The sequence below is a fragment of the Cololabis saira genome, chromosome 17 (genome assembly GCF_033807715.1).
Source record: "Cololabis saira isolate AMF1-May2022 chromosome 17, fColSai1.1, whole genome shotgun sequence".
In the NCBI taxonomy this organism is placed as follows: domain Eukaryota; kingdom Metazoa; phylum Chordata; class Actinopteri; order Beloniformes; family Belonidae; genus Cololabis; species Cololabis saira.
Genome location: NC_084603.1, coordinates 10,592,613 through 10,607,155, shown reverse-complemented (window position 1 = coordinate 10,607,155; position 14,543 = coordinate 10,592,613). Strand labels below are relative to the sequence as shown.

General features: G+C 41.8%; 1 protein-coding gene across 1 annotated transcript; it reads left to right on the top strand.

Moving 5' to 3' along the window:
• The first annotated feature begins 10,839 nt into the window (after positions 1-10,839).
• On the top strand, positions 10,840-13,448 carry LOC133463636 (transmembrane protein 121). Its single transcript, XM_061745279.1, has 2 exons — positions 10,840-11,506; positions 11,716-13,448. The coding sequence occupies exon 2, from the start codon at positions 11,983-11,985 to the stop codon at positions 12,931-12,933; it is 951 nt and encodes a 316-aa protein (XP_061601263.1). The 5' UTR covers positions 10,840-11,506; positions 11,716-11,982; the 3' UTR covers positions 12,934-13,448.
• The last annotated feature ends 1,095 nt before the right edge of the window (positions 13,449-14,543 follow it).

Genomic DNA, 14,543 nt, shown 5'->3' with positions numbered 1-14,543 from the left:
TGTTCATTTAGGGATGCATGCTCATATAATTATGCCACTACTGTACCTGCAGCACTTAGCTGTACACTAATACATCCTCTCAGTGCTGTGCTGAGAAAACCATTGATGCACTAAACCTTGGCTGTGTCTGAATACCGACAATTGTATTTCAAAGTTGCACAACAAACCTTTATCAAGTGGAAGTTTGTTACCTCTTTTAGACTAATGGGGCATTTTGATAAAAACCTTGCAGACATTTTTTTGCTAGCAAAAATACAAAGATAGTTGATTGATTTTAAAATGGAGTTTGAATAAATGCAATTTGTTACTATTCGGTTAGCCTTGTGTGACTAGACAGCATTGAACCAAAACAATGACTATTTTCTGCTCTGAAATATCTTTTCTGTCTACCCACTCTTCTCAGATCACATCAACTACTTCCACTTCCCGTCTTACATCACCTGGCCTTTCAGCCTCTCACTATAACGCAGTAAAAGAGAAAGAATTACATACTTACTTACCGAAATTAATATACTAAGCACAGACTATATAGGTTACTTGCAGTTGGAGGCCAGATATTTGCCAACTTGACAAACAACCCGCTGGACAAGATATTCCCTGAGGTTGTCAGTAGAACATCACGGGGCTGATATCCTACTAAAGCGTCCATGGCTTTAGTCACTAGCATGCCAACGGTAGCTTGATCAGCTGGTGATTTCGCGAGTCTCCTTCGTTTCTGTGCAGCAGCATGAAATGTGTTGTGACACCAACTGTGGCCATTCCTGCCACTCCTGCACTCTGCGGCTGCCGCCAGAACCTTAAAAGCAATTACTGCACGGTCTCTCTTACAAAAAAACCCAACTATTTTCAATCTTAATAAGACCTCCTGACAAAATAATGTACAAACTATGTGCTTTAATAAAATAAATAAACCTTATTTTTAGAAATGTTTTGCATCAAGTATAGAGAGAATATGTTAGCACTACCTTTGCTTATTAAAATTAGTTTTACTTATTTCATACACCTAAGACATATTGTAATGTGAAAGGGCTGCTATCTATAGACATGAGGAAGAAGCTGCACGCTGTTTCAGTCCCAAGGCAGCGATAAATCGAGGTATTCTTTCTTTTACTGTATGACATTACCAGTCCCAGATCATTGGAAAGGAAGTTTGGCCCACTCTTCTTTACGATGTTACTTTAGATAAAGGCTTGTGGGCATTCATTTCTCCAGGACTGTCCTCAGGTCCAGCATGCCAATCAGGAATGATTTTCCTTTTCTTTTCCAACCATTCAGTTTTGGATTTGTTTATATGCTTGGGATCATTGCATGTTGCTTGACATTGTCTTGGTAAGCTGGACATACTGTATGATCCCCACTGACTAGGGACGTCCCGATCAGGTGTTTTTGGCCTCGATCCGATTCCGAGCCATTTGATTTTGAGTATCTGCCGATACAGAGTCCCGATCCAATACTTTCGTAACACATTAAAAAGATGATCAAATGCAAAACAAACAGATCCAGGTTATCCCTTGTTTTTATTTTATCATTTAACATTTAAACAGTGCAGTTTTCTTCAAGATAGCTTGAACAGTCAAGTAATAATAGTGCAACTATTAACTAGTAAATATAGTGCAAATTTAAACATAAATTTGGATTAAATAAAAACAGCCGCTCAACTTAAAATACCCAGCAGGCTTGTAAACAAATAAGCAAATGAAAGTGCAACAGTGTCATAAAGTAAGGCAGTAATGTGCTTTTTAGACCGTACTCTTACTTCTTACTGTCCTTTTCCAGCTGAAAGAATAAAATGTTGGTGTTTGAAGTGAGCTAGAGTCTTCCTCTCCAATAATGATCAAAATAATGAAAATAAAATACATACTGTATCCGATCCCTGATCGGGATGCAACGTCGGATTTCGGTCAAGTCTGAAACAATGCGATCGGGCCTGATTTCGGATCACGTGATCGGATCGGGACATCCCTACCCCTGACCAGAATACTTATATATATGTACAGAGGTTCCAGGCTGACTCAATGATTGCAGAGTTCCCAGGTTAAACAAGCCAAGTCAATGGAAGACTGCTTGGTTTTCACAAAATATGACCCTCCACATTCCCACCAAACATGTCTACTTTGGTCATGTCAGTTCACAGGATGTTAAACCTGATGTCTTGCTCTGGTGCACCTTTGCAAATCAAAGCTGTGTTCTTCCTGGAGAGAAGGTCCTTTCCCCTGGCAACCCTTTCATAAAAGCCATTATTGTCCATTAATGTGCAGTCTTTTTCTAATGAAACTGTCATGGACTCTTACATTGAACATGATGTCTGAGGCCTGTAGACTTGTAGCTGGTACCTTTTTTCAGTGACCAGTTTTTCTGTTCTGATCTTTGGGTGGATGAGCAGGAATGTTCCCTCCCGGGAAGATTGGCAACTGTGTCTGTTGTGAGTAATCATTGAACAGTAATATTGTTTGGAAACTGCCTCTCAGCTCTTCCCAGACTGATAAGCTGCAACAATTGCTTCTCTGCGGTCACTATTGATGTCTTTCCTCCTTAACATTTTTGTGAACACACACCTCAGTGCTCTCGACGAACAAACTGCCAAAACCTCAGCTTTTATGGAGGTTGCTCACACTTGTTTATGATCAATTAATCAAGTGCAAGTAGCAGCCCCTCCTTATCCTCTTGTAATAAAAACAGTGAGGCTGTACTCAGTTTTCACACACCGCTTCTGCATTGTGGCTCGGAACTGAAAGAGGGTTTTTTTTCTCTTTCAAATAAATGTACTTTTGTTCCAGGGAAGTATTGTATCAATATTAATTTACAACAGTAGTTTGTCTTAATTCTTAACTCTGAATCAAAGTTCTAAAATAATCCCTTCCCACTGTGTACTAAAATATTCCATCTATCCATCCATCTTTGATCAATACCCCCCTCAGTCCTGCTCAGTCTGCCAATCGTAAAATAATAATTTATTGATATTGGAGTTTTTTTAACCACATATCATGGTAGCAGCTACAGACTGTAGTAACAATCAAGTCTACAGTTAGTGTTGATGGAGAGGATGATCCGCTGCTAAAAAGAGAAGAGGATAAGTAAATATAGCATCATATTTAGCTTGCTTTGGTACAATAGTTAGTAAAACAGTAGATAATTTAGAGTTGTTAGTTACAGGTGTGGTAGTTGCCATCCAAAGCATGCTCATGTCCAGTCCAGGGAATGTCTTGTCCAGCGGGTCGCTAGCTTTAGTCATGCTAATGGTCAGTCATATGTTGCTCCCAGTCATCCAAGACAATCACAGAAGTAAGAATTAGCCGCTTTAGACGGATGATTTAACACCCAGGTTAGGATAAAGAGAGTCGCCCTCTCATTTACCACAGTAAGCCACTTCGTTACCAGTTTATCATTACCCAATCAGTAGCTGGCACTGACAAGCATATAGCTATCAATTGCAAGCGACATAGCTTTTGCCAACTATTCAATAGTTTTAATTTAGTCCTTTTTACACCGTCTCAACTCAGTGCACAAATCGTTTGGCAAAGTGCACGAGTCTTGTTGAAAAGTCTTTTTTGTTTAGGAAGATTTCAAACTGATTGAAATGACCCATAATGAGCCATAATAAAAGCTATTTAAATTATCTAAATGCAAAGGAGCTTCAATTATTCCTTTATAATCTCCTTAGTGTTCACTGAAGCCTTTTTTTAATGGAATCAACTTTTAAACCAATGCTCATTCTTTTCCACCCAGTCATAGTCATTTGGAGTCGTGTAGAGACTTGAAAATGGGAAAGGGACTGAGTGTAAACAACTGCTTTTTTTCCCTTTCATATAAAAATAAAATCAATACATTTCATTTTTTGGTCGCTTTTTCAGTACTTTTATTTAATGTTATAAATTGCACACTTATCAGGAAGCGAGTTTTTCCCTGGGCTGTGTATATTTATAAAACCTTCAATAAAAACAGCGAGAGTGCACTGCGTGAGGTATTTAAAGAACTTTCTGTCGCCTTTGAAGCGCCACGCTGACCCACATTGTGCCATCAGATTGTCTTTGTGTGGCAGATGCCGTTTTCTAAGTCTTTATGAATTTTCCTTGGCATCTTTTTTTTCTTTTCTTGGGAGGGGGGAGGTTACATCCTTCAAAGCTAAAAATGAGTTTGCAGGAGGAGAGATATGAGATCGTGATTATTGACTCTTTGATCATACTCTCATCAGACTCTACTCCATCACAATGCAGTAATGTGTGTCCAAGCCACTGCCAATTTCATGCAGCTCTCCTATTATTCTGGATTTTGGATCTGGCTGCTCCTTTATCTTACCTTATCTGGCTGGTTTTGTACAACCCTAAACTTAATTTAAGTAAGTTAAACTTGTCTATTGCTTTTACAACTTGTCTTGTGTGTCGTGCAGTTAGCTCTTCTTTTCTGAACTTTGACAGCTATAAGCAATAAGTGCAAAGTGGAAAGAGAGAAAAAGCAGCTGATTGATCTGGTAACTGCAATCAGCAATAGTAGAAACTGCTCTTTAAAGCCCTCTGGTCGATTGTAAGTTCAGTGGCTGACAGTATTTTACTTTTTTCCTGTGCTCCAATGTTTGAACATTGTATTGGATGGCTTCTTCAATATGAATCTGAGGTGAATTACTCCCATTATACGGTTTCTTAAGTGACATGAAAACCTGTTTCTAAAGCTGCTGCACTTGGTTGTCAAGGGCACTTGTGTCTTAAGAGTTTTATGCTCTTAGAGGACATGCTCACATATTTGGATAAAGACAAACTTGTACAGCAGGAGAGGTTGAGCCCAACACACAACCATTTCAACTTGAGTTTTTGGATGACAGGGTGAGAAAACCAATGTGTGCCACCTCATGGTGTCCTTATTTTGAGCCATTTGACCCTGTTTCTGGAGACGCCAGTCCTTGCTGGAAGGCATCTGGCATTTTATCATCTGCTATCTGCTGTTGTTAGCCTGCCTGGAGCTGGTCTGTGATGATGCAGAGGCTCTGTCCAAGAGCCAAGGACAGCACTCTGAGAGGAGCTCAACAGATCATGAAAGACAAAGCAGAGAGAGAGGACAAATAAAACTCTTGGATCTGTTGTCAGAAATGTAATAAATCATAAAGTATAGCTTTGTTTTAGTGTTGCAATATAATTAAATTGATCGCAGCTAATACTGACACCAGCTCACTTAAAAAAATATGAAATATGCATAAATCATCTTCATGTAAACAAGACACCAGCCTTCAGAGACAATAAAATGCTCTTTTGTTCTGTGCTCATGAACTCCGTGGTTCCCAAGATGGGGGGTGCGCCCCCCAAGGGGGATGCAGGGTTATTGCAGAGGAAGCTGCAGACAATGAATGAAAAGATGAATGCTTGGACACTGCTAGCGTAATGGACAGGTTTTTGATGGCGCTTGTTTGATGGGGCTTGTTTGACGAGGCGTTATTCATGTTTGAATGGCACTTTTTGAAATATGTAGTGATAGCAATGTTGAATATAGTTATTCAGTATTTAAAAAAGGAAACATGTTACACTGAACATAATCACACTGACAGCAAAGAATACTGTTACACAATAAATGAAAACAGTTACACTTGAAATAATGACACTCTAAATGTGGTTTGTTGTTTTGCTATTTAAAACTAGAACCGCTGGGGTTTTGTTATGTGAATAACTTTGTCTAAACAAAATCTACAGCTCTGTCACTCCCTGACCTTTCCTAAATGTGTGCCTTTTATATTTTCTAAAGTTTTCAATGGATTAAGATAAAATACACACAAGTTCTGAGCGCTTATTCCTCGGGCCACCACAGGGGTCCTGAAGACTCTCCGACTCTGGACTGGACCCCAGCGGAGATAAAAGAAGTGCACCAACACAGCTGTTAGGTGTATGATATTCACGCAAGGTAGGGAGGGTTTCTACACAGACATTATATTGCTAATACAAATTGATACACATTTATTTGGTAGTTTGATCTGAAATTACTGCAAGACATGAAAAATTAAGGCCAACACCGTTCCTCTCAACAGCAGCTGCTGAAGCGGAGCCGGCTGATGTCCACCCCTGCGCTGACGTCACTACAATAAGAACAAAATTATAACTATTAATATAATATAGATATATACTTATATAGTAAAAACACGAACACAAAGTAAGCAATTATGAAAACAATAATATTGTAAACCCAATAAATCAAGCCAAAATCAAGAGAAACAGGGTTTCAAGGTTTATCCATGCACACACACGTCGTCACAGCACTGAGTCTGCCTTGTTAAAGGTGCACAATGATATTGCCCTGTCTGTTGATGTCAAGTGCCCTGTTGTCTTAGTGCTGCTAGATCTCACAGCGGCTTTTGATACAGTCGACCACACAGTCCTTCTGTCACGCCTGAAACATTATGTTGGCCTTCACAGCACTGTACTCAAGTGGTTTACATCATATCTGTCAGATAGAACCTTCTCTGTTATGCTTGGTGATTCCTGCTCCTCCTGTGCCTCCCTCTCATGCGGCGTCCCGCAAGGTTCTATTCTAGGCCCACTTCTTTTTTCATTATATATGTTGCCATTTGGGTCCATTATAGCCAGACATAACTTATCATTTCATTGTTATGCAGATGATCTACAGATCTATCTGCCACTGAAGCCTAAAGTCACTAGTGCACAGAGCTCCCTGCTGGAATGCATTGCTGACATCAAACAGTGGTTGGCACGCAATTTTTTACATTTAAATGAGGACAAAACGGAGTGCATTTTGTTTGGTGACACCGTGACGGCTGACTTTGGCTCTTTGTCCGGATCTTTTAGTCCCAAAGTTAGGAATCTGGGAGTTATTTTTGATAGCTTTTTAAAATTTGACCGACAAGTGGACAATGTCGTGAGGACAAGTTTTTATCAATTGCGTCTTTTAACCAAAGTCAAAACATTTTTGAGCCGTCACGACATGGAGAGAGCTATCCATGCTCTAGTCAGCTCCAGATTGGACTATTGCAATGCACTTTATGTTGGCATTGCCATTGCGTTTAGCCGTCTTCAGCTGGTACAAAATGCAGCTGCCCGTCTTTTAACGAACACACCCAGACGAGAGCACATCACCCCGGTCCTCTATTCCCTTCACTGGCTGCCTGTTCGTTTTAGAGTTGATTTAAAACTTTTAATGTGTGTTTTTAAAGCTCTTAACGGCCTTGCCCCTCCTTATTTATCGGAGATTTTAACAGTGCGTGAGCCTGGCAGAGCTCTGAGGTCCTCCAACCAACGTTTGTTGGAAGTGCCCAGGTCAAAGCAGAAGCGCTGGGGTGACCGAGCCTTTTCAGTTGCCGGCCCCAGGCTCTGGAATAAGCTCCCCTGTGAATTACGCACCATCTCTGACCTTGGCCTTTTTAAATCTAAAATTAAAACTTATTTATTCAGGGTGGCTTTTAATACCCAGTAGTGTGGCGACACTTTTTATACTTGATGTTTTTATATGTTCATATGTTTTATTCTTGTTTTATTTTGTTGTATGTTATGTAAAGCACTTTGGTTCACCTTGAGGTCGATGTAAGGTGCTATACAAATAAAGTTTACATTACATTACATTACATTACATTACATTACACACAGTCTTCTGTGTGGACTGTGCTTTTTGCATGTTTGTTTTAAATGTAGTTTGTCATATCTATATACATATATATATTTGTTATATCTGGTGATATGTGGGATAGATACTAGATAGCTGGTGGATCTAGTGTTAAAAAAGGTTGTAGTTTGTTTTATTGCAACCTTTAATTCACTGCAGTTTACCTGTGTTTGTTCAACTGTTCAAAAACGGTTGGTGAGGTTTGAGGAGGTGTGAAATAAACTGTAATTGAGTGTGTGGTTGGGTGAGTATGCCGATTTCTTATATACCAAGGTTTGGAAACTACTGTCCTTATTGGTTGATACAAGAGAAACGTGGAAATAATTATGATGGAAAGAGAAGATATTCAACACAGATCTGAGCCCCAGGTCGCCTGCCCTTGTTATACCGAGGTTAACATCTTGGGCTCCGTTGTATATCACAAAAGCCATGTAAATGAAGACATACATTATGGATTGGTGGATGAGATGGGGGAGGAATAACAAAGTAGGTAATAGAGATGCTGTATCATTCTCTAATACTGATTTGAAGGGGAATAAAACTATTAAGATTGCAGGGCTTCTCTGCCGTAGAATGGGCAAGCTCTATGCTAATTTAAATTCAACCACAGCATCCTGTTCAAAGACACAAACCCATCACCTTTAAAGCATTTTTTTCTAACCATCCAGCCACATTCTCTAACTATCTCAAAAACTGTTGAGGAATGATAGGGAGAATATGACATCAGTCATCACTGCACCCGACGGCTCAATGATGACGTATTAATCCAGAAGATTTAGCCCAGGGGTCGGCAACCCAAAATGTTGAAAGAGCCATTTTGGACCAAAAACACCAAAAAACAAATATGTCTGGAGCCGCAAAAAATGAAAAGTCTTGTATCAGCCTTAGAATGAAGGCAACACAGGCTGCATGTTTCTATATTAGTTAGAAGTGGGGGGAGATTTTTTTTTTTTCATTATGCAAGTCTAAATGTCGAGAAAAAAGTCTAAATGTCGAGAAAAAAGTCGAAATTTGAGAAAAAAGTCGAAATGTCCAGAAAAAAGTCAATTTCGTGAATAAAGTCGAAATGTCGAGAAAAAAGTCGAAATTTAAGAAAAAAGTTGAAATCTCGAGAAAAAAGTCAAAATTTCGAGAAAAAAGTCGAAATGTCCAGAAAAAAGTCAAAATTTAAGAAAAAAGTTGAAATCTCGAGAAAAAAGTTGAAATGTCGAGATTAAAAAGGAAAGGAAAAAGGAAGAAAAAAGGAGAAAAAGGGAAAAAAAGAAGAAGAAAAAAGAAAAGAAAAAAAGAAGAAAAAATGTAGAAAAAAAAGGTAAAACATTTCTGAAAAAGCTCCAGGAGCCACTAGGGCGGCGCTAAAGAGCAGCGGGTTGCCGACCCCTGATTTAGCCAATATGAAAGCAGCTGAGGGGCAGCACGGTGGCTTGGTGGTTAGCACTGTTGCCTCACAGAGAGAAGGTTCCCGGGTCGACTCACTGGTCAGGCAGGGGTCTTTCTGTGTGGAGTTTGCATGTTCCCCCCGTGCCTGTATGGGTTCCCTCCGGGTATTCCGGCTTCCTCCCACAGTCCAAAAACATGCATACTAGGTTAAGTGGTGATTCTAAATTGCCCGTAGGTGTGAGTATGTCTGGTTGTGTGTATATATGTGGTCCTGCAATGGACCTGTCCAGGGTGAACCTGCCTCTCGCCTGAAAATTAGCTGGATAGGCTCCAGCAGACCCCCGTGACCCTGCAAAGGATATAGCGGATATAGATAAAGGATGGATGGATGGATGAAAGCAGCTGAAAGACCAATGGCCTTTTCACGTCACTTCAATTTTCATACATGGGTTTTTCATGAAAAAGGCACGATAGAGGTCATAAACCACTATGACGGCAGCTGTTAGCTGATCCACAGCTGCTGGCCACATTCATTCATAATTGCAAAAAAATCACCAAGATTCATTGCAATCATCCTCAGTTGTCATGTCATAGTTGGATGAAAAGTGTAGCACAGAAAAGCAATATGTTTGACTCTAAAATAACTACGATTCTGCCAAAACTGATCACTTCATATCTGTCAAAGGCGTAATGAAAGCAGTTTGGTTGCTTTGTGGAAGGATTAACGCTGATTGGCCCATCTGGATGGATTGAGCTACAAGTGTTACTGCGCCACAAATTAAACACGCAAACATTTTTCTATAACGTAGTGTTTATTTCCCAGAAGTATTAGCTGTCAGCCCAGCCAGTTTTACATTTCAGAAAATAAAAATATGGCCTTGGCATATAGTCCCACCCACCACATCTTCAGTCTCTTTTCTTCTCCTCTCCCCTCATGAGTCAGGCTCTTCATCTGGTTTCTTTCCCTTCCCTTACTATTCTGCTCCCTGCACATCTGTCCCTCCCCGTCTCCTTTTAACCCTCATCTCTTTTGGTCTCTGGCCCCGTCTCAGTGTCCTGATTCACTGCTGTTGGTAGATCAATAGAAAGGCTCTCTGTCAGGAGGAGCCACTGCCCCCCCCCCCCGCCTCAACACTCTCCATCCCTCCCCCCCATGTCTATCCCACACCACAGACACACAGCCTTCTGGGAAGCTGTATTTTTACATCCCATAGTGGAGAGCAGGTCCTCTCCCCTTCAGGATAACTGTCTCAGCGTCTCTAACTCGAGAGAGAAATAACTGCGTGGCGCCAAAAATGGTCTTCTCAAAGAATAAGAAAAGTGGGGCTCTATCTGGGAGTCAAAAATGAAAGAGCCCGGAGATGAGGGGTATATCACTGATGTGCACAGAAGAAAGGGAAGTGAGGGGAAAAGAAACAGGGTGAGCGAGAGAAGTTGTGCATTCAGCTAAGCTGCAAAACGCCCCCCTCCCTGCTTTTCTCCACCCCCTGGAAAAGTCTCTCCCTCTCACTCTCTCTCTACCCCTTTTTTCTCTCTGTCTCTCTGCAGCTGTGCTCTGCTGAGCGTCACCTCCACACAGCAAGTGCCTTTACTTGAGCAGAAGAGCGAGAAGGAAGAAGAAGGTAGCTGCGAGGGTAAGAGAAAAAGAAATCTCAGGAGTGCGTCTGAACGCACCGGAGGAGTGTCTCTCTACTTCACAAGGAGGGCAGGGAAGCGCACACAGACAGACGGGAAGAGGCAGCTGTGCCGGAGTATCGCCGCGCAGGCAGAGCCCTGGCAGAGCATGCAGAGTGGAGACGGGGGAATCCACTGGCACTGTTGATCATGGTGTCCCTGGCAAAAGCTGCTTAAGCAGGAGACAGAACACAGTGAAGCAGACAGGATCTCACCACGGGGGCAGCATTTTACAGCAACAACGAAGCGTGGAGACAGCTGAAACCTGCTCGCAGCACACACACACAAACACACACACAAACAGCTTACCGGAGAGGGACCGTCACACACACACACTGCATTTGCAATCCACTACAAGCCTCCTTCTTCTGAAACAGTACACACACAAGAAAAAGGATGGTGGATGATGGGGAAAACTTCTGTGGAGAATTGCCTCTTTTAAGCGCTACTCAGAGTCGTTGTTTTTTTCTTTGAAAGCAAACTTTACTACTTTCTTTTCATTGGAGTTGGGCCTTTACAGCATCTAAACATTGCTTAAAACAAGCTTGATTATCAGTTGCAGAGATTGACAGCCGTATTGGTAACCATGAGGATGCCTCCTCCTGAGTCTGAGCAGTAAGTGGATTACGACGGCAGTATTCTGGGATTTCTCTTGCGGTTCAAGAAAAAAAAAAAAAAGAGAAAGGAAGCCTTCTATTCATGATCGGTGGATGTATGTCTGTTAGAGAAGGAGAGGATCTCTGGTGTTTTCTCCTCTTTTCTCCAGTGGATTACATATGGATTTTATGGTATCCGAGTGCAGCCTTGTGGATGATCGCTCGGTGCCAGTCACTGGGATAAAGTACAAACAGGGACACAAGTGAGTATTCGTCTGGATTCTTTACCTCTGAAGCAAAAAAAGAAAGCTGCTGCAAGTAAATCTCTCACGAAAAAACAGGGCAGCAGCTTTTTTTTCTTTTTTAATCGAACAAATTGCAACCCATTACTTGAACTATTGTGTTCGACAAATGATGATGAAGGTGTAAAAGGTAGGAAGATCCTCCCATTAATTATTTCTTTTTCCACAAGTGTGTTTACAGACCATTTACCAATGAACATCAATTACTAAATGAGGGGTGCTGTCTACCCGGGAGGTGACTTGGGCACAAACAGAGATTGATTGAAGTGATCTGTGTGAATCCAATTAATGTATCCTGGATTCCGGCCAAGGCAGACGCTATGAAGGGGAACACCATCATCTAGCATCTGATCGTCTTCCTCACTGGATAAACCCGAGGACCTCTGCGCTCCCTCTTCAAGCACATTCCCTCTTTTCTCCCTTCCACCCAGGCAAGGATGGTACCCCCACCCCCCACCAACAAGCCCCATGTGTGCCTCTCCACCATTATCATCATGAGCAGTATGGCGCTGATTGATGCCTACCTGGTCGAGCAGAACCACGGACCCCGCAAGATTGGCATCTGCATCATGGTGATGGTGGGAGACATCTGCTTCCTCATCGTGTTGCGCTACGTGGCAGTGTGGGTGGGCGCTGAGGTGCGCACAGCTAAACGAGGCTATGCCATGATCCTCTGGTTCCTCTACATCTTTGTGCTGGAGATCAAGGTCTACTTCGTGTATCAAAACTACAAAGCAGACAGGAAGAGCTTGGATGCACTCGCAAGGAAAGCGTTGACACTGCTGCTGTCCATCTGCATCCCGGTGTTGTTTGTGGTGCTTGTAGCTATCGACCACATGGAATACGTGCGCGCCTTCAAAAAGCGGGAGGAGATCCGTAATCGTCTGTTCTGGGTAGTGGTGGACTTACTGGACATACTGGACATCCAAGCAAACCTGTGGGAGCCTCAAAAGAAAGGGTTGCCCCTGTGGGCGGAAGGCCTGATGTTCTTCTACTGCTACATCTTGCTGCTTGTGCTTCCTTGTGTGTCCTTGAGCGAGATCAGCATGCAGGGCATCAACATAGTGCCCCACAAGATGCTGTTGTACCCCATTCTCAGCCTGGTGACCATCAACGTTATCACACTCTTCATCCGCGGGGGAAACATGATCCTGTACAGAGATGCCAGGGTGTCCGGCATCCTGATCGGAAAGAACATACTGGCCATCATCCTAAAGACCTGCAGCTTTGTGCAGTACAGGAGACAGTTGCAGAACGCTCCTCCTGCCTTCGGAGTGGAGCTGCAGAAAAACTCGGTGGCTCATGCTCGCCCTGCCCCCACACCTCCTCAAGTGGTCTCACAGGACCAGACGCCGCTCCCCGAAGTAACCACATGTGAACACACATGACATAACAATGTGAGGTGAACCCCTTGAAATGTTAATATGATAATGTAGAGTATGACCCTCAGGACGCTGGCAGGGAACAATGTTCCACACCTTTTTAGGGGTGCGAACACTCATGTGAACGCACAGGAGATCATGATCCCTCATGCTTAATGGCACACAGGACCCTGCAGTGCCTGGCAGGGATAGAGCTGTGCTGTATTCAGAGCCGTCATGGTGCAAAATGCAGTATTACTTATGACTTTGTGAAAGCATTTCTCCTGGCAAATCCAATTAACTGTGTATTTTTTCTAACTGTACAAATGGAAAAAAAAGGCAACTACTACAAGATAATAGGATATATTTTTGAAATGTGTGTGTTGCATTCTTATCTTAAATTCAAAGGTCTGTGTGCTGTGGTGTGTATTTTTGTTGCTCTAATGTTCTTAGTAGTCAAAAGCTTTAACTCGTCAAAGGGAGCAACCAATGAGGGAATCCAAGTGATGGGGTGAAAATAAGAGTTAAAGCTCTTTTTTTGAAAGGAGTGTGTTTTTCTACAGTATGTGATTCTTTGATAAAGTCTTGTGTACAAGATAAAGGCTTTCCTGTTTTCTCATTGGCTGTGAAGGAGTTTCTCATAAAACCATCTACAAGTTGTTTAGTATATATATATTTTTCTTAAAAATCAGATTTCAACAGATATCCTTTAATTAACCAGGGTGACAAACGAAAGAAAGGCAAAATCAATCTTATTCAGTTTACACTTTGAGAAGGTGCCTTTTCAATGTTATCCATCTTGAATGTGATTGCTACGTTTCACGCTGCCAGTTGTGACAGGAGAACATTCAAAATAAATGCGGTGTGAAGTTATGATCAGTTTGATCACTGCAAAGGTTCACTATGGTGCTGTTAATATAAGATTAAGTACAGAAACCAACGAGTAATTCTACAGATGGATAAATGGTTCCCGAATAGGAAAACCTGGTTAATATCCCCCTCAGGCTCACAGTGACAATCTGTGCTTGGGCTTTGTGGCAGCAGTGGTTGGAAGCTCTGTCCTTTACTTGCTCACACAACTGAATAAATATGGATAAATTAAACAGTTACTTTGGTTAAGTGATTCAAATCCACACAGTGGACATATCTGGTCATCTGACATAAAAAATCTTTTATTTTGTGTATTTTTTTTCCCCCCTGTGACCGGTAGAAGATAAAAGTGAAATATTCTGCTTCAAAGAGAGGTTTTTGGTCATTTGCTGATATGGTCACCCAATTAAATAGAGAAATAAGCTCTGGCAGTACAGGGCGATGCAGGCGCCACAGAACAACTGCTACACTACGAACTTGAACCTGCTACTTTATTTTTTGCAGCTCGTGTACTCAGATTACCTCATTTTGCAGAGTGTTTTTCTCACAAGCGTCTATGCGTGTAATCTGAAGTACTGTTTTCTAAAACTGTGAGCGTGCAGGAATGTTTAACATTTTCATGCATGTGAGGCTCCACTACAGGAAGGTGCCAACGTTCTGTGGCAACAACCAGGCTATCTCATGAAGACTGCTGTAGTCAGCATTACACGTCACTGTTGTTGGCCTGTAAAGTTACGTTATCAGCAATTTAGAAACTATAATACATG

Excerpts from the sequence above, each read along its gene's own strand:
- LOC133463636 (XM_061745279.1), top strand. The coding sequence starts at position 11,983 with ATGGTACCCCCACCCCCCACCAACAAGCCCCATGTGTGCCTCTCCACC.